This window comes from Entelurus aequoreus, linkage group LG28, assembly GCF_033978785.1.
Source record: "Entelurus aequoreus isolate RoL-2023_Sb linkage group LG28, RoL_Eaeq_v1.1, whole genome shotgun sequence".
NCBI lineage: Eukaryota > Metazoa > Chordata > Actinopteri > Syngnathiformes > Syngnathidae > Entelurus > Entelurus aequoreus.
In genome coordinates, this window is record NC_084758.1 from 27,531,273 (window position 1) to 27,558,562 (window position 27,290).

Consider the following 27,290-nt stretch of genomic DNA (forward strand, 5'->3'; position numbering starts at 1 on the left):
TAATAAATTGAGTTTCACTGTTATTTTGTTTAGGGATTATAATACAAATGTATCATGGTGGCATTACCACAAGTAACAATAATTATCACACTAACAATAATTTGTCGACAACGTAGCAATAATGGTAAAGAAACATTGAGCACATGTTAACTTTGAGACAGAGTGAAGAACATTCTCAACAGTCTCAATGTATTTACAAAGCAAATAAACTTAAAGCACTTCTTGTTTAGCATTTTCATGTTGGAAGTTCATTAAAGACGTGTTTGGAAAAACAAACGGGTGCTTCCTCAAACCGCCGCATTGGTGACATCCGCAACTGCCACAACACATTAATTTATTATATTACAATACACAAAACGATTCTCAAAATGACACCATAGCTGAAATCAAGGTAACATAACTACAAACTTAACCAATGTGAGGATAGTAGATGTAAGCATAAAATAACATATAATAAACAACATATGTAGAAACACACATTTTTACAATGGAGTTCAAGGTGCGCATCACGCCGTGGAACAATGGCGAGTGCTGCACGGAACTCTTACTACAAAGGTGATGGTCATGTTGACTTAAGTCTTTGCAGCTTACCTTTTCGTTATTTTATCCGTTAAGTGGATAATTGACAGGTGTTGTCAGCATCAGTCTGCCGCCATCTGCTGCCACCCACAACAGGAGCAGCTGATTGCTTGCACCTGCGCTGATTGGAATAGTGGCAGCCGATCCAAAGGGCGCTCAAAATCAGCTGATTTGTCATCTTTATGTGTGATGTGGGTCACACTTGAAATGCTATTGCGACATCCAGTGGACACATTTAGAACAGCAGTTTCTTCCATCCAAAAAAATTGCGGCTCATTTTTATCTTGCGGGCCGGATTGGGTCCTACGTTTTGACACCCCTGATCTAGAAGGTGCATCTTCACTCATATCACATCTTTGACATTAGTTGTAACTTCCATGAGAAGCAGCAAGAAGCAGAGTGCTTCTCTTCTACTTCCTGAGTAGCAGGCATTTTGAATGAGTCAGCAAAGTTACTCCTGATGGAAGAAGTCTTTTACTTGTACTTTCACGAACAGAAAGGACAGAAGTGCTTTGCAGACTAAACTCGCAACAAACTCGCAACTTGATACAAGTGATGCTTCACCACTGCTTTCTTTGTTGTGGCTCAAAGAAAAGAGAAGATGTTGTACTTACCAGCTGGATGGTATTGGGCTGAAATAAAAGACACCTACACCTCTAGAAGCTCTGCACAGGAAGTGACATTACGTGTGGACACGTGTTACTTCCTGTTCCAAGAGACAATAATGATATGTCTTTCAGGGACATTTGATGTTTCATCTTTAAAGGTTAGTAAGTGTTTAAGTACCAATTTGTACAAAGCTTGTACGCAATGAATTTAAAAACAGAAACTAATAAATACTTTTACAATGATATGTATAATAGTGCATATCACTGTTATCCTAATGTTTTGTAATGTTTGTACAAATTCTACTGACAATACACAAAAAGGTCGACTAATTGTTACGGTACAGGGGGTAAGAAGAGGGCACAGAATGCAGGGACGTCGTTTTAGCTCTATTTATTTCTATTTACAAAAGTATGGAGTGTGAAACGAATCCAAATGTGTGTGGTGTGTGACTATGTGTAGTGATTAGCTGTTGAGTGTTACCGGTAGTGTTGAGCGAGGTGCGGAAGTCCAAGGGTGCAAGGCAAGCTCGGAGGTTCGTGGCGAGGCGTCAAAGTCAGTGTCCAGGCGGGAGGTCGAGATCCAAGAGGCCGCCAGAGGACCAGAGGGAATACGGGGAGACGAGACACACAGCTTGTGACGCGGGAACGGAGGAAAGCTGCTGAAAGACGACAAGGGACACAAGACAAATGAACATGGAGGGGGAGAAACACAGAGAGAGTGAGTGTGTGCATAGAGCTAGAGATTGTCGGTTTACTGTACTGGAACAGGTCGCTACGTTCTGGCCCGGAACGCAGGTTTGCGCGGGCTTAAGGAGCCCAGGAAGCTCATCAGCGACAGGTGTGTAGGGTGCTGATTGATTGCCGATTGCATGCAACCGCTTGCTGCAGCTGGAGTGGAGGTGCGCTCAGCGCAGCGCACAGATGACTGCGCACTGGAGTGCGCCCAGGCCGTGACACTAATGTTAAAAATATAATAATAATGAGCTTGATGCAGTTCAGTATATCTAAAGTAGTCTGCTAATTTGATTTGTAAACAAACACATTCAAAATAATTCATTATCCCATTGACATAAATACATTGATAACATTACCTCTGCTTTATTCGTTTCCGGGGGTTTTACCATGAATTGATTAATGAAAAACGTATTCGGGTGTTACCATTTAGTGGTCAATTATACGGAATATGTACTGTACCGTGCAATCTACTAATAAAAGTCTCAATCAATCAATCAATAGAGTTATAGTTTATTTTTCATACAGCCGGAAGTTTTCGGTGTACTTCCTGTTAAGTTGTCAATATAATTCCGGGTTAGCGCCAGTGCTCGTCTAGCCGCTAGCTTAGCTGTGTCGTGTCGCGGTTGTTATTGTTGAAATAGTCATGTCTCTGGAGATTGAATCCGCCGAGTGAGTAGACAAAGTTTTGATATCATATTTACAGTCATTGAAGTAATAAACCCCCGTTGTTTGCGTCTTTTAGTTCAAACTATCTGAAGGCTCGTGGAATGCTATACTGTATTAGCATCGCAGGCTAAGCTAACACGCTATAACACGCCAGTTCATTTTGCTTATTTGGCGAGTTAATAAGATTAATTTATATCATGTACTTTCAAATAAGATGTGTTCCAAAGCTTTTCAGTGGATCATTGTTACAACGTGCCGGTAATTATACTGCATTTTAGTGGCACTAGGCCACTACGTCAGCTAGTAAATGTACAGTAGAAGTAAGCGTCAATAACATTTGATTGCTTGATTGATTGACACTTTTATTAGTAGATTGCACAGTACAGTACATATTCCGTACAATTGACCACTAAATGGTAACACCCCAATACGTTTTTCAACTTAAAAGTCAGGGTCCACGTTAATCAATTAATGGAAAACATGTATTGGTTACATGTAAATAAATTACAGAATAGCCAATATTCATGGTACTCGAACAGTTTTCAAGGGAAGTAATAATTTTAATTTTATGTGAACCTTATGCAAATATTTACAATATGAGGTGGCGACTTGTCCAGGGTGTACCCCGCCTTCCGCCCGAATGCAGCTGAGATAGGCTCCAGCACCCACCGCCACCCCAAAAGGGACAAGCGATAGAAAATGGATGGATATTTAAACAACACACTGACCTTATCATTCTTGTTACAAACATATATAACCTTAGTATTGTATTTACATAAGGGGTGTCAAACTCGTTTTAGATCGGGGGGGGGGCCACATGGAGAAAAATCTACTCCCAAGTGCGGCGGACTGGTGATATCACGGCATGATAAGTTAAAAACTCGAAAATTCCCGCAGAAATTTTGATGGGCCTGCTATCTGTGCCCTGGACCTCTGGCCGGGGTGGTCGCTGGAAGCCGCCGTACTTATTAGATGGTGCCGAGTGTCCGAATCCGTCAGTTTTAGGTAGCTCACTGGCCTTGTGGTTAGAGATCGGTAGGTTGTGAGTTCAAACCCCGGCCGAGTCATGCCAAAGACTATAAAAATGGGACCCATTACCTCCCTGCTTGGCACTCAGCATCAATGGTTGGAATTGGGGGTTAAATCACCAAAAATTATTCCCGGGCGCAGCACCCCTGCTGCTCACTGCTCCCCTCACTTCCCAGGGGGTGAACAAGGGGATGGGTCAAATGCAGAGGACACATTTCAACACACATAGTGTGTGTGTGACAATCATTGGTACTTTAACTTTAACGGTACAAAATGAGCTACAGAGCTAGCCTGTGTATGTACCCATTCAATTGGCCCATTTTTTGGGTTATTCGTGAATAGCGTCGCCATGGTAACACAAACTGTTCCCAACTTAAAACACGGCCATCGGCGCGAGCGAGACCTTTCCGACGGTATAACATATGTCGGGGTTCGTTGGCCGGTTTGTCTCGTATTAGACAAAAAGTGCGTACCCATTCTATTGCCCTTTTTTTTTTTTGTTCGTGAATAGCGTTGCCATGGTAACACCAAATGTTCCCAATTTAGATTTCCGCCATCGGTTTGAACGAGACCTTTTCGACGGTACAACATGTGTGTGGGTTCGTTGACCGATTTGTCTCGTAGTAGACGTAAAAGAAACGTGCGAAACAAGAATAATAAAAAAGTTTAAAGTATGAGCATAATAATATGGGCTGCTTGTATTGCAGCAGGCCCATAATAAAGACAACTTCAGATTGTTTTCTTTGTTTAAAAATAGAACAAGCACATTCTGAAATTGTACAAATCATAATGTTGTTTTTTTTGTTTTTTTACAATTACCTGTTGCGGTTAACAGTACCGGGTATATATATTTTATTTGTCGTTATTTATGTTTTCTGAATAAATTATGTGATAATATTCATCAGTCAACTCCATCCATCCATCTATTTTCTACCGCTTATTCCCTTCGGGGCCGCAGGGGGCGCTGGAGCCTATCTCAGCTACAATCGGGCGGAAGGCGGGGTACACCCTGGACAAGTCGCCACCTCATCGCAGGGCCAACACAGATAGACAGACAACATTCACACTCACATTCACACACTAGAGCCAACTCATTGTTGTTAATTTTCAATCCATCCAGATACAAAAAATATATCAAAATCAAATTGCAGTATGTGATTTATGTAGTTTGATCATTTCCCTCGACTGATGTACTAACATCATGTGGTTTATTTTGTACATATATAGCATCATCTACAAAGATAAAAATAATTGCTATTGCGACATCCGGTGGACACATTCAGAACAGCTGTTTCTTTCATTCTTTCACCTGTTCGCGGGCCTGATCCAGCCCTCGGGCTGTACGTTGGACAGCCCTGATTTAGATCCATCCGCCCACCTCTTATGTAGGAATGTGTGTATAATTTCAAAAATGAATTGATTTTCATTCAACCATTTTTACCAGACAGGTCCTGTTAAGACGATTCCAGTGATATAAGCATCATTTTCCTGTGGTACATATTATTAAAGTTACAGATTTGTTAAACCAGTGAAAATGCACTCAATTCTAGCCAGCTTCTTTAATAAAAGTCAATAGGGCTCAAGACTTTGTGTGACCTTCTTGTTAAAAAATGGCAAAACTTTCTTAATATTCACCCCATTTTAGAACTGTTGAAAAGCTTGCTAAACAAAGAAACAGAAAAAAGAGGGTCCACAGATATAAATATTTTTTAATTGATAAATTAGCATTGGAATGGGCTGAAATTTTGATTGGACATGGCTGCTTGGACTTGACTTGTGAGTCACAAAACAAATGGCCAGGAACTCGGTGGGTCCAAAAAAATTTTTTTGTGTAAATCGATCGAATCAAATATATTTGGCAGACTCACAGTTAAATGTATGACTTATGATAGAGATTCCAATAAAGTAGTTTTGCAGGGGAGTTTTGTCGAGTGTAAACCTGCCAAATTTTGGCAGAGCTTTGTGGCGCAAGTACTTGTTAAAATAGAACATTTCAATATTCTGGATAAACTATGATATATGTTCATCAGTAGTGGTGTATATCGGGTGTTGAAAACAACGCAAATGCAGTTGAACTCTGAAAACAGTGGCCGGTTGCGATGGCGCGATAAATGTGAAACGTATCTCATCACAGCTTCAGAGAATGGATGTTATCGGAGTCAAATTTGTTAACATACTCTACACAATTAAATGTATTATAATTGTGCCTATGCTAAATTACCTATTGTTATTGTTGCCTTGATTTGATTCAATCTCCTCCACTAATTTAACTTTGTATTCTGCACAGCGTGATCCGACTGATCATGCAATACCTGAAGGAAAACAACCTGCACAGGTCACTGGCGACCCTCCAAGAGGAGACCACCGTATCTCTAAACACCGTGGACAGCATTGACAGCTTTGTTGCAGATATCAACAGCGGCCATTGGGACACTGTTCTCCAAGCCATCCAGTCCCTCAAGCTGCCTGATAAGACCCTCATAGACCTTTATGAACAGGTCAGCTTTGGACATGTTCATTCAATTTGTATTCTGTGTCATGAACGGGCCACAATATTTGGTACACTTGGCGAACAGTATTGAGAGCTAATACAGTGTTTTCCTCTGTAAATAATTTGTGACGGGAGGTGGTCTAGATGTGATCATCTAAAAGTGAGCAAAAAAACACAAAAAGCCATACAATATGTTTAGAGTTTGTTGTTTCCAGAGTTCTTTAGAACTTCGTAATTAGGCACCCACAATATATATTTTTTAAGCAGATACTGATAAATTCCTGCTTCGCAACATCGATAGCAATAACATATTTAAATCTATTATTTCTTAAATGTAGACTTGAAGTGTGCACTTCTGGAGGTAAAAAAGACTCAACATATGAACAAAAATACCTGTAAATTTGTCCTAACCAAATAGGGCTTGCCAAATGGGTAGCCATTTTTGCTGGACATAGTTTTTTATTTTAAGATGGCTGTACTGTACCCATGGTAATGTGAGAGATAGCAACAAACTACATTAAAATGGATTGTACAAAATAAACAGATCAAAGGACTGCACCAAGACAAACTTGACTCTTTTGCAAATGCTTGCGGCCTCGAAGAAATAAGTTAAATTGGTGATATTTATCCATATGAGCACATCCAATAAACAAGAGATTTGAGTAAGTTGCTACCTTTTTGTTGAAGCCAAACTTTTCTATGACTCGTCAACAGTGTCAGTTTTTATACTGGTGAAGAATTTCAGAATAACAAGTCTGTTAAGCCTCGTTGTCCTCCACTCAAACTGCGCATACGACTTTCATCTCTTATGTGTTCGAGATGGAGTGAGCGTGCCGAGCCTCATTTCCATAAGCAGGTTTCCCCGAAATAACAAGCCCATTATTACATATAATACTTAAATCATTGTGCTTCTGCGCCGAAAAGAATACTCATTCATTTTTGTGCTCACACATGACTAAAAGTAAACTGACAACATGCTTTTTTCCAGAACACTTACGTTGTTTGTCGCCCACAGCTATCTTGGCTAAGGCTACCTGCCTACTAAATGCTAGACGTGTAACTGCATAAAACAGGCATTGATTCAAACTTACCAGTGTAAAAATGCCGTGAACACACCAACATGTACCAGATGATGGCGTTAAAAATCATGTTTGATCGTCTCACGGCTGCTAGTATTAGCTTCATAACCCGACCACCAAATCCTTTTTTTCCTGAAGCATTCATGACCACGATTGTGGCAGTTAATGATGTTGCACGTTTGCGCCATGATTTGAACTTGTTTTAAAGAAAAGACAAATTTAAGCATAGAGTCTTGCATTCAGTCATGTAAATAAGCGATTCAAAGTCCAGCAAGACCCACAATGCAATGCGTTTCCACGTCACATTTTTAAGCCCTTTATGATATGTATCGGCTGTATCGTCTGGGCAGCTGCAGTGGCGTCTTGCTGCTGGGGCCAGCAGTCCGGTTTGTCTCGGTGCTTTTCTGGCACTGATTGACCGTTTAGCCTTCTTGAACATACAGTTGTGGAATTCAAATGGAGGAAAGTGGCTGCGTGTCCTCCATCCTCATTTAAGCGGGTGAGTCACCCTGCTGGAGCGGGGAATGCCAAAACTGGCTTTTTCCAGTGCCATCATTTTATTTTCCTAAGGAAATTGCAGTTCTCTTTGGCCCTTGGGTAGTTTTGTCTGGCGGATTTTTTGCACTTTGCAGCTGGTTTTAGGAAGCTTCTTTGACGGCACAAATGTCTTCATTGAAAGCATGAATGTTGGCAGTGTTTCAGGGTGGCTAGTGAGGTTTGATGTGTCGAAACAGGTGTTTTTCTTCTTCGTGGAGTGTTTGCAGGGCATTTAGTGCGGGCGGCACATGGGATGTCTTCTTCTAAAAGGAGTAAAGAAGTCCCGCACGACCGTCTTCATGTTTGTTTACATTGTGAGCTACAACAGTGGTTGTCAAACTTTTTTTTGCCAAAAACTACCTCAGAAAAAACTTGTTTCTCCCAGTACCACCGTAATGACGAACAATAAAATACAATAGCGTAACAGGTCTAAGTATTCATTAAAAACAAGGCAGTGGTTTTATTTTATTTAACATTTTTGGCACTCTAACATTATCAGACTCCCAATCTTTATTAATGGCCACGCAAAGAATTGATGGAATTCACAATAGGTACACCTTTGATAGCTCATGTTTACTGTGCAGTTACAGTCAAATAAACATAAACATACAACTAGGGATGTAATGGTAAACGGTATGACAATTGGCGATAAAATTCCTGATGGTTAGTAATACCGTCTAATTTTTTAATTACTGAAAAACTGTCATTTATTAATACATTTTAGGCAACACGGTTTACTTCCTGAAAACTAAGTCATGCACACTAGCGTTGTTTGGCTTGAAAATCATGGCAGATAAAATACACAGACTTTGCTTCGGAGATTTCCCCTCGGAGTAAACCGAGCCAAGCCCTTGGTTTATCGTCATTTTCACTCTCTTCTCGGTGTGCGTTTAAGAGCACGCTGCTGTTTTGAACACTATTTTTATCTATATGGATAAAAGTAACGACTTATGGCCATCAAGTGCGAACTTTAAAAATTCTTACATTGGTTTTTATTTTGGAATCTCTTATGTCCATAAAGTGCTATCTTGCACAATGTATTTATTTTAGTTCTTTATTTTTTTCTGCCATATTACTTTGTTTAATACTTTTGTTGCTTTCATATGCACATTCAATTTCTACTTGAGGTCCATGAAACAGTGTTTTTATCCACAGTAAGGTTTCTCCTACAATGGAAATCATTTTGAATGTGTTGAGTTAAAAAAAAAAAAAAAAACTTTGTTAAAAGATTTCAGCATAAATATTTTAGGAACATTTTGAGCACATTTAAAAATACCGCGATAATAATGATAATCGTGACAATTTTCGTCACAATAACCGTGATAAGAAATTTTCATACTGTGACATCCTCACATACAGCACACAAAAACAACAGAAAGGCATTCCAGTTTATAGCGTAATTAGTCCCAAGTTTTATTGAGTGTCCTTATGGCAGAGGGGATAAAACAGTTTGTGAATCTTGTAGACTTGGCTGGCAGTGATCTGCAGCGCTTCCCTGAGGGCCTAAGCATGAACAGCAGGTGTAGTAGACGTGTGGGCTCAGAGGTGATTTAATGGGCTCTTTGAGTGATGCTGTGATGATACAGTGTGTCTACGGAAGGGAAGGGTTGACCTGTGATACGACTGGATTTATCCACGATGCGTTGTAGTTTTTTGCGTGAATGTGAATCCAAATTCCCGAACTAAACCATTATTGAGAAGGTGAGCATGCTTTGAATGATTGAGGTGTAGAACTGTTAGAGGAGATTGGGTCTGACCCTGAATTTTCTGAGCTGGCGGAGAAAAAATAGCCGTTGATTTGCTTTTTTGTAGATGTAATTTGAGTGGGGTTTCCATTTAAGCGAGTTGGAGATGTGATTACACGCAATTTGAACAGTAACTGTGTTTAAACATAGGAAAATAAAACATTTGACTTTAATCAAGTGATTATTTGGCGTACCACGAGGAGGAGCTCGCCTACCACAATTTGGGAATCACTGTTTTACGAGATAAGAGCACTTGATTTGTTCCCCCTAACCCACCTACAGCACATTATGGGTAATCTCGCCTGTTAAAAAAAAAAAGTATTGGTTTCTGAGCTATTTTTTAATGTTATCGGATTATTGGTTTGAAGTCATATTTCTCAATATCGGCCCGATAATTATAATAAATAGAATAAACCAGAAGAAGGAGACATATGCTAGTAGTTTACTGCTTTCTTGCTCATAATTTACACAGACATAAAACCCTCTGCAGTTCTAATAGCACCTACACATAAAGTAGTCCCCATGCTGTTGCTACGGCTATAGCGAACACTTCTAACGGTGTATAACTGGTATACATGTCTGTGTGTGTTGTTCAGGTGGTGTTGGAGCTCATTGAGCTGAGAGAGTTGGGTGCAGCTCGTTCTCTCCTCAGGCAAACAGACCCAATGATCATGTTGAAACAGACTCATCCTGAGAGGTACATTCATCTGGAGAACCTGCTGGCTCGCTCCTACTTTGATCCCCGGGAGGTAAGGACGCCGTATTGTCATCAACATCATCCTCTGTAGGAATTTTTTTGTGTTTGTTATTAATGTTTGTTTATATACTTTTTGTGGTTATTCCTGCCATCCAGGCATATCCTGATGGCAGCAGTAAAGAGAAACGGCGGGCGGCCATTGCGCATGCTTTGGCGGGAGAGGTCAGCGTGGTGCCACCTTCGCGTCTTATGGCTCTGCTAGGCCAGGTAAGAGATTACCAATTCGTGGACGCATTGGACACGGACAATCCTTTAAAGGGGAGCTGCACTTTAAAAAAAAAAATTAAAAAAAATTGACCAATTCGTGGACGCATTGGACACGGACAATCCTTTAAAGGGGAGCTGCACTTTAAAAAAAAAATTTAAAAAATTGACCAATTCGTGGACGCATTGGACACGGACAATCCTTTAAAGGGGAGTTGCACTTTAAAAAAAAAAATAAAAAAAATTGACCATCATTCACAATCATGAGAGACAAGAACACACGTCTTTTTTTAAAGTTCATTACAAAGATGATAAAAAAAACGCTTGGAAAATGCAGCTAATCAGACTGTATAATGCATATGTTCCTTGACTGCACTTAAATGTAGAGTATATGTAGAATATATTTATATTATTTTTATATTATATATATAATATATTATACATATTATATTATTTATTATTATTATTGTCTATTGTGAGCGAACTGTGGTACTGAATTTCCCCCAGGGATCAATAAAGTACTTTCTATTCTATTCTAATGGGAGTCATCGTTGTAGCCTTTAAAGTCCCTCTAAAAAAACTTCAAAACCCGCCACCATTTTATATACACACTGCAATTCTATATATAATGTAGTAATAGACACATTCATAACAATAATAATGTTCAATATTTACTGTATTTTGGTCATTTTAATCATTGCCAGGACTGACTGCCTTTGTGCATTGATTTCCGTTTCCATAGCAGCGCACTTCCGACTTCTGGCAAAAACTGTGTGTTCCTACTTCCGGAAACAAAGACGTGTGGTCTAATCATGGCAGACAAATGAGGATTCATAACCTTTTTGAAGCTGAATATACTGAGGAGGAACTGCTGCTTATAGAAGCGAGCACAAAGGAAGAGTGAGACGTTAGAGCAGACGGAAGCCGAGAAAGTGAGGTTGGCGTAATTCTAAGCTGCGAAATGTGGAATTTGGAACCATGCAATTTCGACATAAATGGAGTGCTTACCCAAATAAACCGGAAAAAATGTCCCCGGCCAGCTGGACCAAACGCACAACTGTCCAGTGAGTCACACTTTTAATATAATGCTTGTTAGTACAACTACAGTACTTACTGTCGAGCTTGCTGTGTACAAACAAAACATGAAATGTGGGCTAATACTTTTCAGATACTGTAATAGGATTGTCCATGTTTTTCAGTCAGTACAGATTGATGTCCAATCGCATTGTGTTGTATATTACAAACTCGAACGCGTTTTGTGCTGATGTAGAAGCAAGCTTATCTCTTTCCGTAGCTAGCTTTTACGGCTAATACCAAAGCATGCCGATGTGTTACTATGCTAGAAAAAGAGTTCCTCTGTGTTCGCTTTTGCAATAACAATGTTGCTACGGTTTGGTTATCATACAGCTTACGTAACGTCAATGAAGCATTGTTGAGGATCTTTAAATGCATTTTAAATGATTTGGAGGTAGAATTGATTCCTCCCATTAGCTGCATTGCTAGCTACCTAGGGTGAGACGATTTTTACATGTTAGAATGCATACAAAACCAAAAACCTTTTGTCTTCTTGTCTCTCATAAAGATTGTGAACGATAGGCAAAGTTCCACAAACGTCCATTTCTGATTCTTCAAATCTGTTAAAGTAACATAGCTACGAAGCGCAGTACGTGCTTTCTATGAAGAGCAGGCACGACACCGCACAGAGAAAACAAACATCTACTTTAAACATTCTGCTTATAGTCCAAACAGAAAGAATTGTTAATATTATAGATGTCCGATAATATTGGCCTGCCGATATTATCAGCCGATAAATGCTTTACAATGTAATATCGGAAATTATCGGTATCGTTTTTTTATTATCTATCGGTTTTTGGGTTTTTTTTAAAACATTTTTTAATAAATCAACATAAAAAACACAAGTTACACTTACAATTAGTGCACCAAACCAAAAAACCTCCCTCCCCCATTTACACTCATTTACACAAAAGGGTTGTTTCTTTCTGTTATTAATATTCTGGTTCCTACATTATATATCAATATATATCAATACAGCCTGCAAGGGATACAGTCCGTAAGCATACATGATTGTGCGTGCTGCTGGTCCACTAATAGTACTAACCTTTAACAGTTAATTTGACTAATTTTCATTAATTTCTAGTTTCTATGTAACTGTTTTTATATTGTTTTACTTTCTTTTTTATTCAAAATGTTTTTAATTTATTTATCTTATTTTTTACATTTTTTTATTTTTTTAAAAAGGACCTTATCTTCACCATACCTGGTTGTCCAAATTAGGCATAATAATGTGTTAATTCCACGACTGTATATATCGGTATCGGTTGATATCGGTATCGGTAATTAAGAGTTGGACAATATCGGATATCGGCAAAAAAAGCCATTATCGGACATCCCTAGTTAATATGATGCATGACGGCGGTTTCAACTCTTACATTTTGTGTGACTTTAGTGTTTTTTTCTTGAAGATGTTGGCCCAACTCCAACTTGTACGACTTGGGGTTTGACCTCAGTGGTTCCACCGTAGTTCTCTGAGAGAATCTTTTTTTTCCCTTTATTTTATTCCACACGAATGTGCCTCGTTTTTTTGATGATGGCCTCGTTTTTCATTCTTCCCATCAGTCTCTCAAGTGGCAGCAGCATCAGGGTCTTCTTCCTCCTGGAATGACCATCGATTTGTTCAGGGGTAAAGCAGCCGTCAAAGACGTAGAAGAAGAACGTTTCCCCACCCAGCTCAGCAGACACATCAAGGTTAGTGACTTCTGCTGGGTTCGAGCCACAAGTCCTGTAACACCAGTCAGGTTATTTCTAAAGGCTGCTCTCTCCCTCTTACACAGTTTGGACAGAAATCCCATGTAGAATGTTCCAGATTCTCCCCTGATGGTCAGTACTTGGTCACAGGCTCTGTGGACGGCTTCATTGAGGTTTGGAACTTCACCACAGGCAAAATCAGAAAGGTAAAAGGGCTAATCTGTCACCAAATAAGAATGAATATGGATGTATGAGGATGGAACTGTATTGTTAACATTGTGGTATTTTGATGGAATGTGGCAGTATCGAACAACATGTCGTTACATCCCTTTTAATTGGGTATTTAATTGACTAATAATTACTTTGAAATAGTTTTCCTTTAAAAAGCCTCACTCATGTGCGACGTATAATAGGCGAGCAATTAAAAAGACAGCATTAATGATGTCTCCAGTGAGTGAGCGCTGATTTTAAAAATAATGTACATGACATATTTACCTATCGTCTAATACAGGTGGAATTCCAAAAATTGGAATATCGTGCAAAAGTTTGTTTAGTCCAACAATTAGCTTTACGAGTGTAAATGCAGAGAATAATTTCGCCACACCTAGTGTGTGTGACAATCATTGGTACTTTAACTTAAGTAAACTAATATACGACTGGTTCATACCTTGCAACTTAAGATATTTCTGGCCTTGTTTTGATATAACTTTGATGATTATGGTTTACATTTTGTGAAAACCTCAAATTGAAAATCTCAGAAAATTTGGGGTTTTCAAAAATTGTAAGCCCTGATCATAAAAATGCTGTCAAATGAATGCTTTGCATGTAATGAGTTTATATCACATATTCGTTTCACATTTGAAGTTGAATTGCTGAAATGAATAGTTTTACATGATAATCTAATTGAGTTTTACCTGTATTTTACTGTATCAATGAATATAAAATGCTGTGTGTAATGCTTTTTCATGCTTCCGATAGGTCAAAATGCGCATAGAAGCTGCAGATCTGCCAACATAAACGCATTTTTGGTAATTTGCACTTGGGATGTGGCGATCGATCGGCCACCGATCAGTATTAGTATTTTATTGAAAAAGTATGTGATTGGCCATTGCCGATTAATGCTGATCCTCTTTGGCTGAAAATTGTGTGTCCATACACCGTATGAAACCGCCCCCCATGCTAATAATCACCTCTATTATGGCAAATAAACTGCATTTCTGAGTATCTTTGGAAGTATTCTTATCATTAGATTAGGTTAAAAATGTTACATACCAAGAGAAAGGCAGGAGCAGACATGCTAATAGCTAAGCTAACGTAAAATCACAAAGCACAGGACACTGTGCCGCACTTAGTGATAATATTTTTACCAATGATTTTGATAATAACACTACAAGTGGTCTACTTATAACCAACATTAGTGATCATATGCCAGTTTTCACAATATATGATGGAAACTAGAAGAAGAGGAACATGGAAGACAAAAATACATTTTGAAGACTGCACAGAGTTGAGTATGATTGCCTTAAAAATGAGTCAGAAAAGCAAAAGATGGACAATGTGTACAATGAAAATTATGTTAATGAAGCATATGTAAACATTTTAAACACATTCATAATACTTAATGACAAACATTGTCCATGGAAACAACTCAGTAGAAAGCAGAGAAAAAACAATCAACCATGGATGACAATAGAATTTAACATGCTTATAGTAAGAAGAATACATTATATAGAAACATTTTACCACAAATAACTACAGAGGCAGAAAATAAGTATAAAAAACAGCTAACATGTAGAAAATAATAGTATGGTCAATTATTAGACAGGAACGAAAACGGTATGAGAGCAACATGGGGCATCCTCAATAGCATTATTAAAAATGGCACTAAGAGGGATTACCCCCAATACTTTTCAGACAGAAATGTTAAATAATGACAACATAAAGGAAGTAGTTGAAAGCTTCAATTACTTTGTAAAATATTGAACCAAAATTGCAGGAAAGGATTCCAGACCGTTTCAACTGAGGACTTCAACGACACCATAGATAGAAATCCCAACTCAGTGTTCCTCACGAGAGTGACACAAGAGTAAATAATTAAAACCGTAAAAAAATGCAAATCTAAGACTTCAATCGATTGTAATGGAATTGATATGAAAACGATAAAGGTTACTGAAGAGATTTCAGGACCATTAAAAACTGCTAAAATTCTGCACAAAGTAAACCGTAACCTGCTACCCAAGAAAGTACCGGTACAATAATTCTTCTCAACAAAAGAGAAGAAAAATGTAATTTAAAACATTTGTATGCACATACAACATATGTGGAATTAAATTATGGAAAAGATTAAGCAAAGAAATCAAACAATTTACTGATATGATCCAATTCAAGAAACTGTTCAAAGTCAGTGTTTACAAAATACAAAGAGAAGAACCATGAATAACATTCTGAATTTATTGACGGTCTTATTTATCTCACCATAAGAAATACAATTTGCTTCACTATTTATTTATGTATTTATTTATTAATGTTATTACTTATGAAGTATATTGTGAATGAACTGAGAACAGGAAGTCAACAAAAGTGTTAGCAACTGCTATGTAAATGAAAATGTTGTAATTGTATGCATATTCGAAATAAACTCAACTCAACCTTGCTTTAAACAACACCAAGAAATAAGTGCTTAGTAAACTTATAGAAGTGTAGATGGGAGCATGTTACAGAAGAAGGTAAGCAAATATTAACAGATTATTTGAAGTTAGAGGATAATGTAACAACTGTTGGTGTGTCAGCATTGTCACAGTCAGTATGTCAGAAGAGGTTTAGATAGATCCATAAATTGTTGTTGTCGATATTAAGGGTAGTATCACTATATGATCAATACTACAGTGATAACATTGATATTAAAATTTGTTGGGTTCTTTTTCTTAGTGTTTACAAACTCAGGCCACAATTCCTTGGACACGGGAAGGCAACATCCAAATGATTTAAATGAGTAGCAGATTGTAGTTTTTACTTCTGCTGCTCTCCAAGTCCACATTTTGTTGCATTTTTCACCGTTTCTGCACCACAGCAATCTGTTGGAGTGACAATCTCTCAGCCTATCAGATTGCTCCCTGTAGCTGCCACTCCTAAAAAGTGTTGCATGCATTAAATTCAATGCAGTCAATGTTTCTGCAGCAATTTGCTCACAATCCTCTATTCTCCGGTAAGGCAAATAGCATTTAAAAAGTAACAAGGATTTGTTAGCCTCTTGTCAAAGTTTTCATTTATTTATTTTAGTTGTGCGTGTTGCAAACTAGGTAATACATGGTTGGGGTGGAATAATCTGTGTTTGTGTGTGTACAGGATATGTCCTAACAGGATGTGTTCTGTCTCTTTAAGGATCTCAAGTACCAGGCTCAGGACAACTTGATGATGATGGACGATGCAGTGTTGTGCATGTGCTTCAGTCGGGACACGGAGATGTTGGCCACAGGGGCTCAAGATGGAAAGATCAAGGTGGACCAACTCACACAACTACAAGAGTTTCCACTTTCTGTTTCCCCGCTCATCCAGAGGCCTGTTTTGCGCTTGTGCGTCCGCAGGTGTGGAAGATCGGGAGCGGTCAGTGTCTGAGGAGGTTCGAACGTGCGCACAGCAAAGGTGTCACGTGCCTCACCTTTTGTAAAGACAGCAGCCAGATCCTCAGTGCCTCCTTTGACCAGACCATCAGGTACAAGCAAGGAGCTAGTAAAACACAATCTTCTTGCTATAAAAGCATATTCTGCTTTATTGACTGTTCTCTGTTTGGTAATTTTTGTTAATCAGCATTTAGTCCTTAATAGGCTTTATATAAACCTTTACTATTCCATTTGTATCCCATTATTTTTGTGGGCCTGAACAAGATTTTGTGTGCTGCCCCACTTCAGTCTTTAATATTACGTGCGTGGCAAACCATGGTCGAGGGCTGACTGCAGCCTTGTGAGTATTGCAATAGTCGTCCCTCGCCACATCGTGCTTCAAAGTTTCAGCTTGTAAAGGTGACTATGTGGTAGGGCTGGGCGATATGGCCTTTTTTTAATATCTCAATATTTTTAGGCCATGTCACGATACACTATATATATCTCAATATTTTGCTTTAGCCTTGAATGAACACTTGATGCATATAATCACAGCAGTATGATGATTCTATGTGTCTACATTAAAACATTCTTGTTCATACTGCATTAATATATGCTCATTTTAAACTTTCATGCAGAGAGGGAAATCACAACTAAGTCAATTTACCAAAACTGTATTTATTAAACAGTTATTAAGCAGTGGCACAAACATTCATGTCATTTCAAAGCAGAAAGTGCAAGATTGTCAGAGACATTTTAAAACAAGCTATTAGTGCACTTTTGTGCATGATGTCACTAAGATGACATATCAAAACAACACTAAATTAAAGTGCACTTTTTGTACAGAACGCCATTACAATAGTTAAAAACAAATAAAGTGCACTTTTGTGCATGATGTCACACAAGATATTTCAATAACTGTCAAATAAAAATGAGCTGCATAATAGGAAATCAAATCGTTATCACCTTGTGTTGTGGACTATTTTTTTCATACGGTGTTGATGTGGAGATGGTTGCCTCGGCATTTTGTTAGTCAAGTCAACTTTATATAGCACGTTTTCAACAACTTTTAAATTGAACCAAAGTGCTTTACAGGTTAAAAAAGCATAGAGCAAAAAAAACAAACAAAGAACATAAACAATGAATGTGCTGAACAAGATAGTGCAAATGCAATACAGTAAAAGGGGTCGAATAAAAAGTAAAAATTTGCAGAATAAAAATAATAATAAAAGTGCAACAAATTGAAAAATAAAACTAAATCAAAGGGGTCGGAGGGGGGGACTAGAAATGGTGGCCTAGTGGGCGGACTCAGCTCAGGTCAAAGGCCAGCGAGAAGAGGTAGGTCTTAAATTTTGTTGGTGTGGCACGGAACGGAGATGTTGACATGCGGAGTAAGCACTCTTCATTCTCTAGCGGGTGACTTTTCAAATGATGCTACATATTAGCAGTAATGCTACTTTTTGTAGCAACGCTTTAGTCCCACATTTGACAAATTACGGTTGTCTGTTCGACATATTCCCACTTGAAGCCAAACCACCGGCAGACGATGGACCCCCTGCTGTTTTTCTTGGGAATTCATTATTCCTTCATTTGTTACCAGATTCGCACCTTCTTTCTCTCGTATTACCACTCGCACCACAGCTAACGTTACCCATGCTGCTACCTCTCTGCTCTGCGAAGGCGTATACGTATGTGACGTATGTAAGAAGGTGCGCTTGTATTACGTCTCTGTGAGAAGGAGAGACACGAAAGAGTGAGAAGAGCCTGTAGTTTAATGCCAGCAGCTAAAAGCGACTGTGTGAGAACGTATACTCGAATATCACGATATAGTCATTTTCTATATCGCACAGAGACAAACCCGCGATATATCGATATATCGCCCAGCCCTACTATGTGGGTGTTATTTAATGTCTTTCATGACCTTCTTCATATTAACAATTTTAAAAAAAAAAAGTGTTTTCTTACACTAGCTATAAAATATTCATTTCATAATTAATAATTCCTACTTCACAAGAATGTGTTTTACCACAGCCAGGCCCGGAACCAATTAACAGCAATAAACGAGGGTGTACTGTATTGCTCTTGTGACCAGAAGTAGATTTGGCTATGTGTGTGCGTAGGGGTGACAACCAAAAAAAATGCAGATCAAGCATTTTTATAATTAGATATTAAGAAATTAGATTAGATTAGTTTATTTCAAAGTGGGCAATGCAATTTCATAAAACACATGACTACACATGGTTAGAAAAGCCAGAATTAGCCAGATGTAAAAAAGGCATTAAAATTACAATTTAAAAGAAAAATAATAAAAGCACACAATACATACACAATATGATTAAAAAATAAAATAAAGATCACCATAACATTTATCTTAGCATCAAAACAGGCTCATCCTTTAGTGCTGGCAGCTTGTAGCTGTTGATAAGCCACATTTAAAAAAATGTTGTGAATGTCTTGTAAGTTGTGACCAGTTTAACCTCATCAGATAATGTACAATTAATATTGTATAAGTTATGTAAAGGTTTGTTTTTACTATAGTCACATATGAGAAATAAACCAAAAGATGACATTGACGATTACAATTCAATCCAGTCAAACATGTTCAATAGTGTTTATATTCCACATAATTTAAAACAAAACCTTTTTTAAAAAAAAAAAAAAAAAGTTAAAATAATATAGGTTAATAGGTCCAAGGGGAAAGAAACATGTCTGATATCTGCTGCCGCAGTGAAGCCAATCCAAAACTGCTTTGCTACATCACCATTAATTGAAATCAATCACTCATCAATCAATTTAAAGTTGATTTATATAGCTCCTAATCACAAGTGTCTCAAAGGGCTGCACAAGCCACAACGGAAAAAAGAGAACAAAACACAATAATTGGGCATAAACAATAAAACACAAATGTTATTTAGACGCCATATTGGGCAAGGCCATATAAACCTAAACAGTACGGCCGTTTTAGAAGTACGTCTTTAAATCTGTCACGATGATGGCATTCGACGCCATGCTAAATTAGCAATGATCTTTAGGGGCTTTTGAATGGACACGACCGCGACAAAGTATGATTTTATTCAAAAGACGACATTCTTTCCATTAAAAGAGCACGACGACCACGTTGTTGATCAGCTACTGTATTGACGTGTAGCCATAATCCCGAGCAGTGGTTGTGGTCCTCATCAAACGTACAGTAATGGATACATGTTAAGTTAAAGTACCAATGATTGTCACACACACACTGTGTGGTGAAATTAGTCTCTGCATTTGACCCATCACCCTTGGTCACCCCCTGGGATGTGAGGGGAGCAGAAAGCAGCAGTGGTGGCCGCACCTGGGAATAATTTTTGTTGATTTAACCCCCAATTCCAATCCTTGATGCTGAGTGCCAAGCAGGGAGGTAATGGGTCCCATTTATATGGTCTTTGGTATGACTCGGCCGGGGTTTGAATGAAATACAAGAAGTAATTAGTCTGCCTTGTGTATGAAGAGCACTATACAAATAAAGTTGCCTTGCCTTGCCTTGCCTTGCCTTAAACTATCATTAATTGCTGAGACAGAGAAGGAGTAGAATTAAATAGACTTTGCTTCCTTCTGGTCCTTACTGGACATGTTGAATTTGGCCCAATGTGAACGTGTGATGTACTTTGTAAAGCATGTTTCAAAATAAACTCAACCGTCAACATCTGACAAAGCTTTTTTCTCAAAACCAATGTGACTTTACGGGAAGTTTTCTTTCACGATGGTGTCTTTCTGTCAGGATCCACGGGCTGAAGTCGGGCAAGTTGCTGAAGGAGTTCCGCGGTCACTCCTCATTTGTCAACGAGGCCACGTTCACCCCCGACGGTCACCACATCCTCAGCGCCTCCTCTGATGGCACCGTCAAGGTCTCTTCTTTTTCCCACCCTTCAATTATTTTTTAAAAGCGCTTTTAATTTGACGCCGCCGTCGCGTTCTCTCGCCCGCCAGGTGTGGAACCTGAAGACCACCGAGTGCAGCAGCACCTTCAAACCCCTCGGCTCGTCCGCAGGCACTGACATCACTGTCAACAACGTCCACCTGCTGCCCAAGAACCCAGAGCACTTTGTGGTGTGCAACCGCTCCAACACGGTGGTCATCATGAACATGCAGGGACAGGTGACCATAGAGCTTTTAATACTATCCTCATACCTTGATAATGTATGTTGATGACACTTTCTAGGGAACATCCCCAACGCAATGCAATATTCTAACTAGCCGCAGTTCCTCGTCTCCAAAAACTACGTCGCTTACAAGAATCACTGGAGGACAAGAAAGAGCTAAAGTATTGATTCACTCTCACCAAAAAAGAGATCGGTATAAGATGGAAGAGAATATACTGTAAGAGCTTTTCATTGGACAGCCATATTGTAATTTACCATCTTTCCCACCAGGTGGAGCTACTAGTGTTTTCTTAAATCATCAGTGTCAAACTCCTAACAGCCCCTTGTAACATTGAAAATGTATCAGTATAAACGTAATATAGTCTTGTTACACAATTGTCACAGGTTACAATTTCTTATGTTTCACTAACGGATCAAAGGATAACTTGCTTTGAAATTATTCAAACAAAAACAAATGCTTGGAACATCTTTTTGCATTATCAGGTAGTATGTCTGACATATTAAATAGCACATAATGCATAATGCATCATAAAATAAAGCTCCACCTGGTGGGAAAGATGGTAAATTACATTATGGCAGCACGATGCAACAAGGGTTCGTGCCTGTGCCTCACAATATGAAGGTCCTGGGTTCGATCCCTGGGCCTGGGATCTTTCTGCTTGAATGTTCTCCCGGTGACTGCGGCTTCCTCCCATCTCCAAAGACATGCACCTGGGGATAGGTTGATTGGCAACACTAAATTAGTCCTAGTGTGTGAATGTGTCTGTCTGTGTTGGCCCTGTGACGAGGTGGCCACTTGTCCAGGGTGTACCTCGACTTCCGCCCAAATGCAGCTGGGATAGGCTCCAGCGAAAGAGACAAGCAGTAGAAAATGATTGGTGTTATACAATTGAAAAAGCTTTATTATTTCCACCCTTTCGCAGGCCACCAAATGATGTGGCGATAAATTAATTAGGCAGACCACATAAAATGTTGTGCTGGGCCACATTAAATTATGTGGCGTACAATGTTAAATTATGTGGCGGATTACATAAAATAAAATAATGTGGCGGGCAAATGTGGTGAACGACAATAAATAATGTGGCATTAGAAAAAAGAAAGTGCAAACACATAAAGCCAGAAAGTGCTTTATTATTTCCATCCCTTTCGTAGGCCACAAAATGATGTGGTTGGCCACATTAATGAAGTGGCGGCCCAATAGAATAACGTGTCAGACCACAATACATGACGTAACGGGCCACATAAAAAGTTAAATGATGTGGCGGACCACATGTTTTTATTTCTATTTTATCTGTTCCTATGTTTTATTCTAGTGTTTATTTAGTGTTTTTCATGTTTTTATTTCTATTTTAATTTTCTATTATATATTCTAACTTTCTATTTTTCTTCTTTTTTTATACTTTGTAGCACTTTGAGATTTTAACAAATGTAAAGTGCGTTAGAAATGTAATTCATTATTATTTATTATTATTAGAAACATACATTTTGTGCAGGGCCACATAAAATAATGTGGCGGGCCGCATAAAGTAATTAGGCAGACCATGCGGTGGATCACATAAAATATTGTGGTGGGCCGCATAAAGTAATTAGGTAGACCACATAAAATATTGTGGTGGGCCGCGTAAAGTAATTAGGTAGACCACATAAAATGATGCGGTGGATCACATAAAATATTGTGGTGGGCCGCATAAAGTAATTAGGTAGACCACATAAAATATTGTGGTGGGCCGCATAAAGTAATTAGGTAGACCACATAAAATATTGTGGTGGGCCGCATAAAGTAATTAGGTAGACCACATCAAATGATGCGGTGGATCACATAAAATATTGTGGTGGGCCGCATAAAGTAATTAGGTAGACCACATAAAATATTGTGGTGGGCCGCATAAAGTAATTAGGTAGACCACATAAAATGATGCAGTGAATCACATAAAATATTGTGGTGGGCCGCATAAAGTAATTAGGTAGACCACATAAAATGATGCGGTGGATCACATAAAATATTGTGGTGGGCCGCATAAAGTAATTAGGTAGACCACATAAAATGATGCGGTGGATCACATAAAATATTGTGGTGGGCCGCATAAAGTAATTAGGTAGACCACATCAAATATTGTGGTGGGCCGCATAAAGTAATTAGGTAGACCACATAAAATGATGCAGTGGATCACATAAAATATTGTGGTGGGCCGCATAAAGTAATTAGGTAGACCACATCAAATATTGTGGTGGGCCGCATAAAGTAATTAGGTAGACCACATAAAATGATGCGGTGGATCACATAAAATATTGTGGTGGGCCGCATAAAGTAATTAGGTAGACCACATAAAATATTGTGGTGGGCCGCATAAAGTAATTAGGTAGACCACATAAAATGATGCAGTGAATCACATAAAATATTGTGGTGGGCCGCATAAAGTAATTAGGTAGACCACATCAAATATTGTGGTGGGCCGCATAAAGTAATTAGGTAGACCACATAAAATGATGCGGTGGATCACATAAAATATTGTGGTGGGCCGCATAAAGTAATTAGGTAGACCACATAAAATATTGTGGTGGGCCGCATAAAGTAATTAGGTAGACCACATAAAATGATGTGGTGGATCACATAAAATATTGTGGTGGGCCGCATAAAGTAATTAGGTAGACCACATCAAATATTGTGGTGGGCCGCATAAAGTAATTAGGTAGACCACATCAAATATTGTGGTGGGCCGCATAAAGTAATTAGGTAGACCACATAAAATGAGGCGGTGGATCACATAAAATATTGTGGTGGGCCGCATAAAGTAATTAGGTAGACCACATCAAATATTGTGGTGGGCCGCATAAAGTAATTAGGTAGACCACATAAAATGATGCAGTGGATCACATAAAATATTGTGGTGGGCCGCATAAAGTAATTAGGTAGACCACATCAAATATTGTGGTGGGCCGCATAAAGTAATTAGGTAGACCACATAAAATGATGCGGTGGATCACATAAAATATTGTGGTGGGCCGCATAAAGTAATTAGGTAGACCACATAAAATATTGTGGTGGGCCGCATAAAGTAATTAGGTAGACCACATAAAATGATGCAGTGAATCACATAAAATATTGTGGTGGGCCGCATAAAGTAATTAGGTAGACCACATCAAATATTGTGGTGGGCCGCATAAAGTAATTAGGTAGACCACAAAAAATGATGCGGTGGATCACATCAAATATTGTGGTGGGCCGCATAAAGTAATTAGGTAGACCACATAAAATATTGTGGTGGGCCGCATAAAGTAATTAGGTAGACCACATAAAATGATGTGGTGGATCACATAAAATATTGTGGTGGGCCGCATAAAGTAATTAGGTAGACCACATCAAATATTGTGGTGGGCCGCATAAAGTAATTAGGTAGACCACATCAAATATTGTGGTGGGCCGCATAAAGTAATTAGGTAGACCACATAAAATGATGCGGTGGATCACATAAAATATTGTGGTGGGCCGCATAAAGTAATTAGGTAGACCACATCAAATATTGTGGTGGGCCGCATAAAGTAATTAGGTAGACCACATAAAATGATGCGACACATAAAATAAAATAATGTGGCACGCCACGTAAAATGTTGTGGCAGACGCACATAAAATAATGTGAACAACAAATGATGTGGTAGACCACTGAAAATGTGGCGGACCAATGGAGTGTGAAGTGAAGTGAATTATATTTGTATAGCGCTTTTCTCTAGTGACTCAAAGCGCTTTACATAGTGAAAACCCAATATCTAAGTTACATTTAAACCAGTGTGGGTGGCACTGGGAGCAGGTGGGTAAAGTGTCTTGCCCAAGGACACAACGGCAGTGAGTAGGATGGCGGAAGCGGGGATGGAACCTGCAACCCTCAGGTTGATGGCACGGCCACTCTACCCACCGAGCTACACCGCCCCAATGGCGACCACATAGTCATGTTGCAGACTATGTCGAACTTTGTGGTAGACGCACATAAAATGATGTGGAGAAGCACTGAAAATAATGTGGCGGCCCACTTTGATAGAGTGGCGTGCCAGATGTGGCCCCCCGGCCTTGAGTTTGACATGTGATAAAGTAAAAATAAGCATTGTGAATATTTTTATTTTGATATCCGTGTAGAAATTCCCCACAAGAAGGTGCAACAAGGCCTTTGAAAGGGATCTAAAAGGTGCTGGAACGTCGCCCTGAAATTCCGCCATTCTTAGAAAACGTGTGCTTGCAGATCGTGAGGAGCTTCAGCTCTGGCAAGAGGGAAGGCGGCGACTTTGTGTGCTGCACGCTGTCTCCTCGCGGCGAGTGGATCTACTGCGTGGGCGAAGACTTTGTGCTCTACTGCTTCAGCACCGTCACCGGCAAGCTGGAGAGAACGCTGACGGTAAGACGAGCCGCCGCTCGGAAGTCTGGCGGGAATTTACCCGGAAAATTGGATTCCTTCCCCCGCAGGTGCACGAGAAGGACGTGATCGGCATCGCCCACCACCCCCACCAGAACCTCATCAGCACCTACAGCGAGGACGGCCTGCTGAAGCTGTGGAAGCCGTGAGACCTCGTGACCCACTTCTTCACGTGACGACAACACCCTGGGAAACAGAAGACAACTTTTGCCTCACCTTGACGGAGTAGAGAGAGAGTTCAGCAGGTGTCATCTTCCTCTTCTGCTCTTCTTCTCATTCATGTTACAGTCAGACATCAACCCGGGACTTCCAAGATTACTCTTTTTGTAAATATTTTTTAGGACTTTTTTTTCCATCCCCCAAGAACACCTGGTCCGTCACAGCAACGTAGAAATGAAAGATGCATTTCCAGCAGTGGGTTTATTTAGCACCGACATCCCTCATTATGTTTTTTTATTAACAATGGACCATCAAAATGTCAGTGACTGACAGGAAGTTGACTCCCCTGAAGTGTCTTTTTTTTATCGCATGTGTGATTAAAACTGCTTAACCAGAATGTTGCCATCAAGTGAGCGTCTTAAAATTGAGATCAATATTTGCAAATGTATTATAGAGGACTAACTGAATATATATATCCAAAATCACCTTACACTGGAGAACGAAGAGTTCTCTGCAAAAAAAAAAAAAAAAAAAAAAAAAGCACTTCCGGTATATTTCCTTTCACAACAAAATGTGGTACACTTGTATTTTGAGTTAACACGTGCTTATCAACCAAATACATAAAAGAAAACCTGCCGATATAAAGTGTGATGATTATAGAATGGGACGCACTGCTGCTGTTTTATCCTGTTACAAACCTGCTCTTTTATTTTTTTAACTCAGACCGGAAGTGGCTGCGCGCTGTCGCTAGCTTGACACGGAGTTGCGCGGTAACAAGTGCTGCGGTGTGTAAGAAGTCAGCATGGCGGCGTGCACTGGACCCACTGTACACTTAGCAAGGCTTCTCTTTCTGTTTACTGCTGCTTTGTTGCTCCTCTCCAGCTGGGTCACCGCCAACACGAACGCACGGCCGGACGGGGGCTTCACAAATGCGGGCAGGAGCGCAGCGCTCACCGGCGACGCTCCAAGAAGCTCTGCAGAAAGTTCACCGCCTCACTCCGAGGATGCTCCGAGCGAGGGGAAAGGTATTTTGCTATTAGGTAAGTTTATGTATTTAATTTGTAAAATTAAATGTATTTATTTTTGTGTAAAAGTCCAAAAGCACAGGGGATGTGTTTTTATTATTTAGTCCAGAAAGCAGGTTAAAGTAAACACACTTATTGTGAAAAGCCTGAGCTGAGGGACATTCAGGGTTTTAAGTAGATCAATCTCTTGAGTCAGTTACCATGGTAACCTTATCTGTGAAAGTAACCTGTTGCTGGCAACAAAGTCTCCTCCCTCCTGTCAAACATGATGTTTATTGGTAAACAAAATAAATAACTTCGAGGTTATATATCATCATTATATCAGACTGCTAAGGAAAACTATCACATAAAGCACATATGTCACACTACATTTTATATGGCCTGCACGAAATATGCTTCAATAAAGTCATTTTTTATATATCTCCATTTTGACTGGGAAAAGAAAGATGTGTAAATATTATCTAATAAAGCAACAATTACCATATTGTCATACATTTCCAAAAAATAGTTTTGTTTAAATAAAAATACATTATCAAATATCTGCTTGAATTATGATTTGGAAGCATATACTGTATGTGTGTGTATACGTGTATATATGTATGTGTGTATGCATGAATGTGTGTATACGTGTGTGTGTATGCATATATGTATGTGTGTATATATGAATGTGTGTATACCAGAGGTGGGACCAAGTCATTGCTTTGCAAGTCACAAGTCTCAAGTCTCGAGTCAAGTCCCGAGTCAAGACAGGCAAGTCCCGAGTCAAGTC

General features: G+C 39.2%; 2 protein-coding genes across 3 annotated transcripts in view; both read left to right on the forward strand.

The window, feature by feature from the left end:
• Positions 1 to 2,470: 2,470 nt before the first annotated feature.
• Positions 2,471 to 25,893, forward strand: smu1a (SMU1 DNA replication regulator and spliceosomal factor a). Its single transcript, XM_062040142.1, has 12 exons — positions 2,471 to 2,591; positions 5,905 to 6,115; positions 10,066 to 10,218; positions 10,323 to 10,433; positions 13,068 to 13,196; positions 13,283 to 13,402; positions 16,578 to 16,694; positions 16,781 to 16,908; positions 20,553 to 20,679; positions 20,762 to 20,929; positions 25,167 to 25,319; positions 25,388 to 25,893. The coding sequence occupies exons 1-12, from the start codon at positions 2,566 to 2,568 to the stop codon at positions 25,484 to 25,486; spliced, it is 1,542 nt and encodes a 513-aa protein (XP_061896126.1). The 5' UTR covers positions 2,471 to 2,565; the 3' UTR covers positions 25,487 to 25,893.
• Positions 25,894 to 26,289: 396 nt separating this feature from the next.
• The window catches only part of LOC133645076 (probable carboxypeptidase X1), a 23,867-nt gene continuing 22,866 nt past the window's right edge, over positions 26,290 to 27,290 (forward strand). The window contains exon 1 of one of the 2 annotated variants that reach the window (XM_062039861.1): positions 26,290 to 26,536. In XM_062039861.1, the coding sequence (XP_061895845.1) occupies positions 26,299 to 26,536 (238 nt within the window). In that variant the 5' untranslated portion in view covers positions 26,290 to 26,298. The remainder of the gene's footprint in view (positions 26,537 to 27,290) is intronic. The other variant, XM_062039862.1, reaches the window with a different exon arrangement.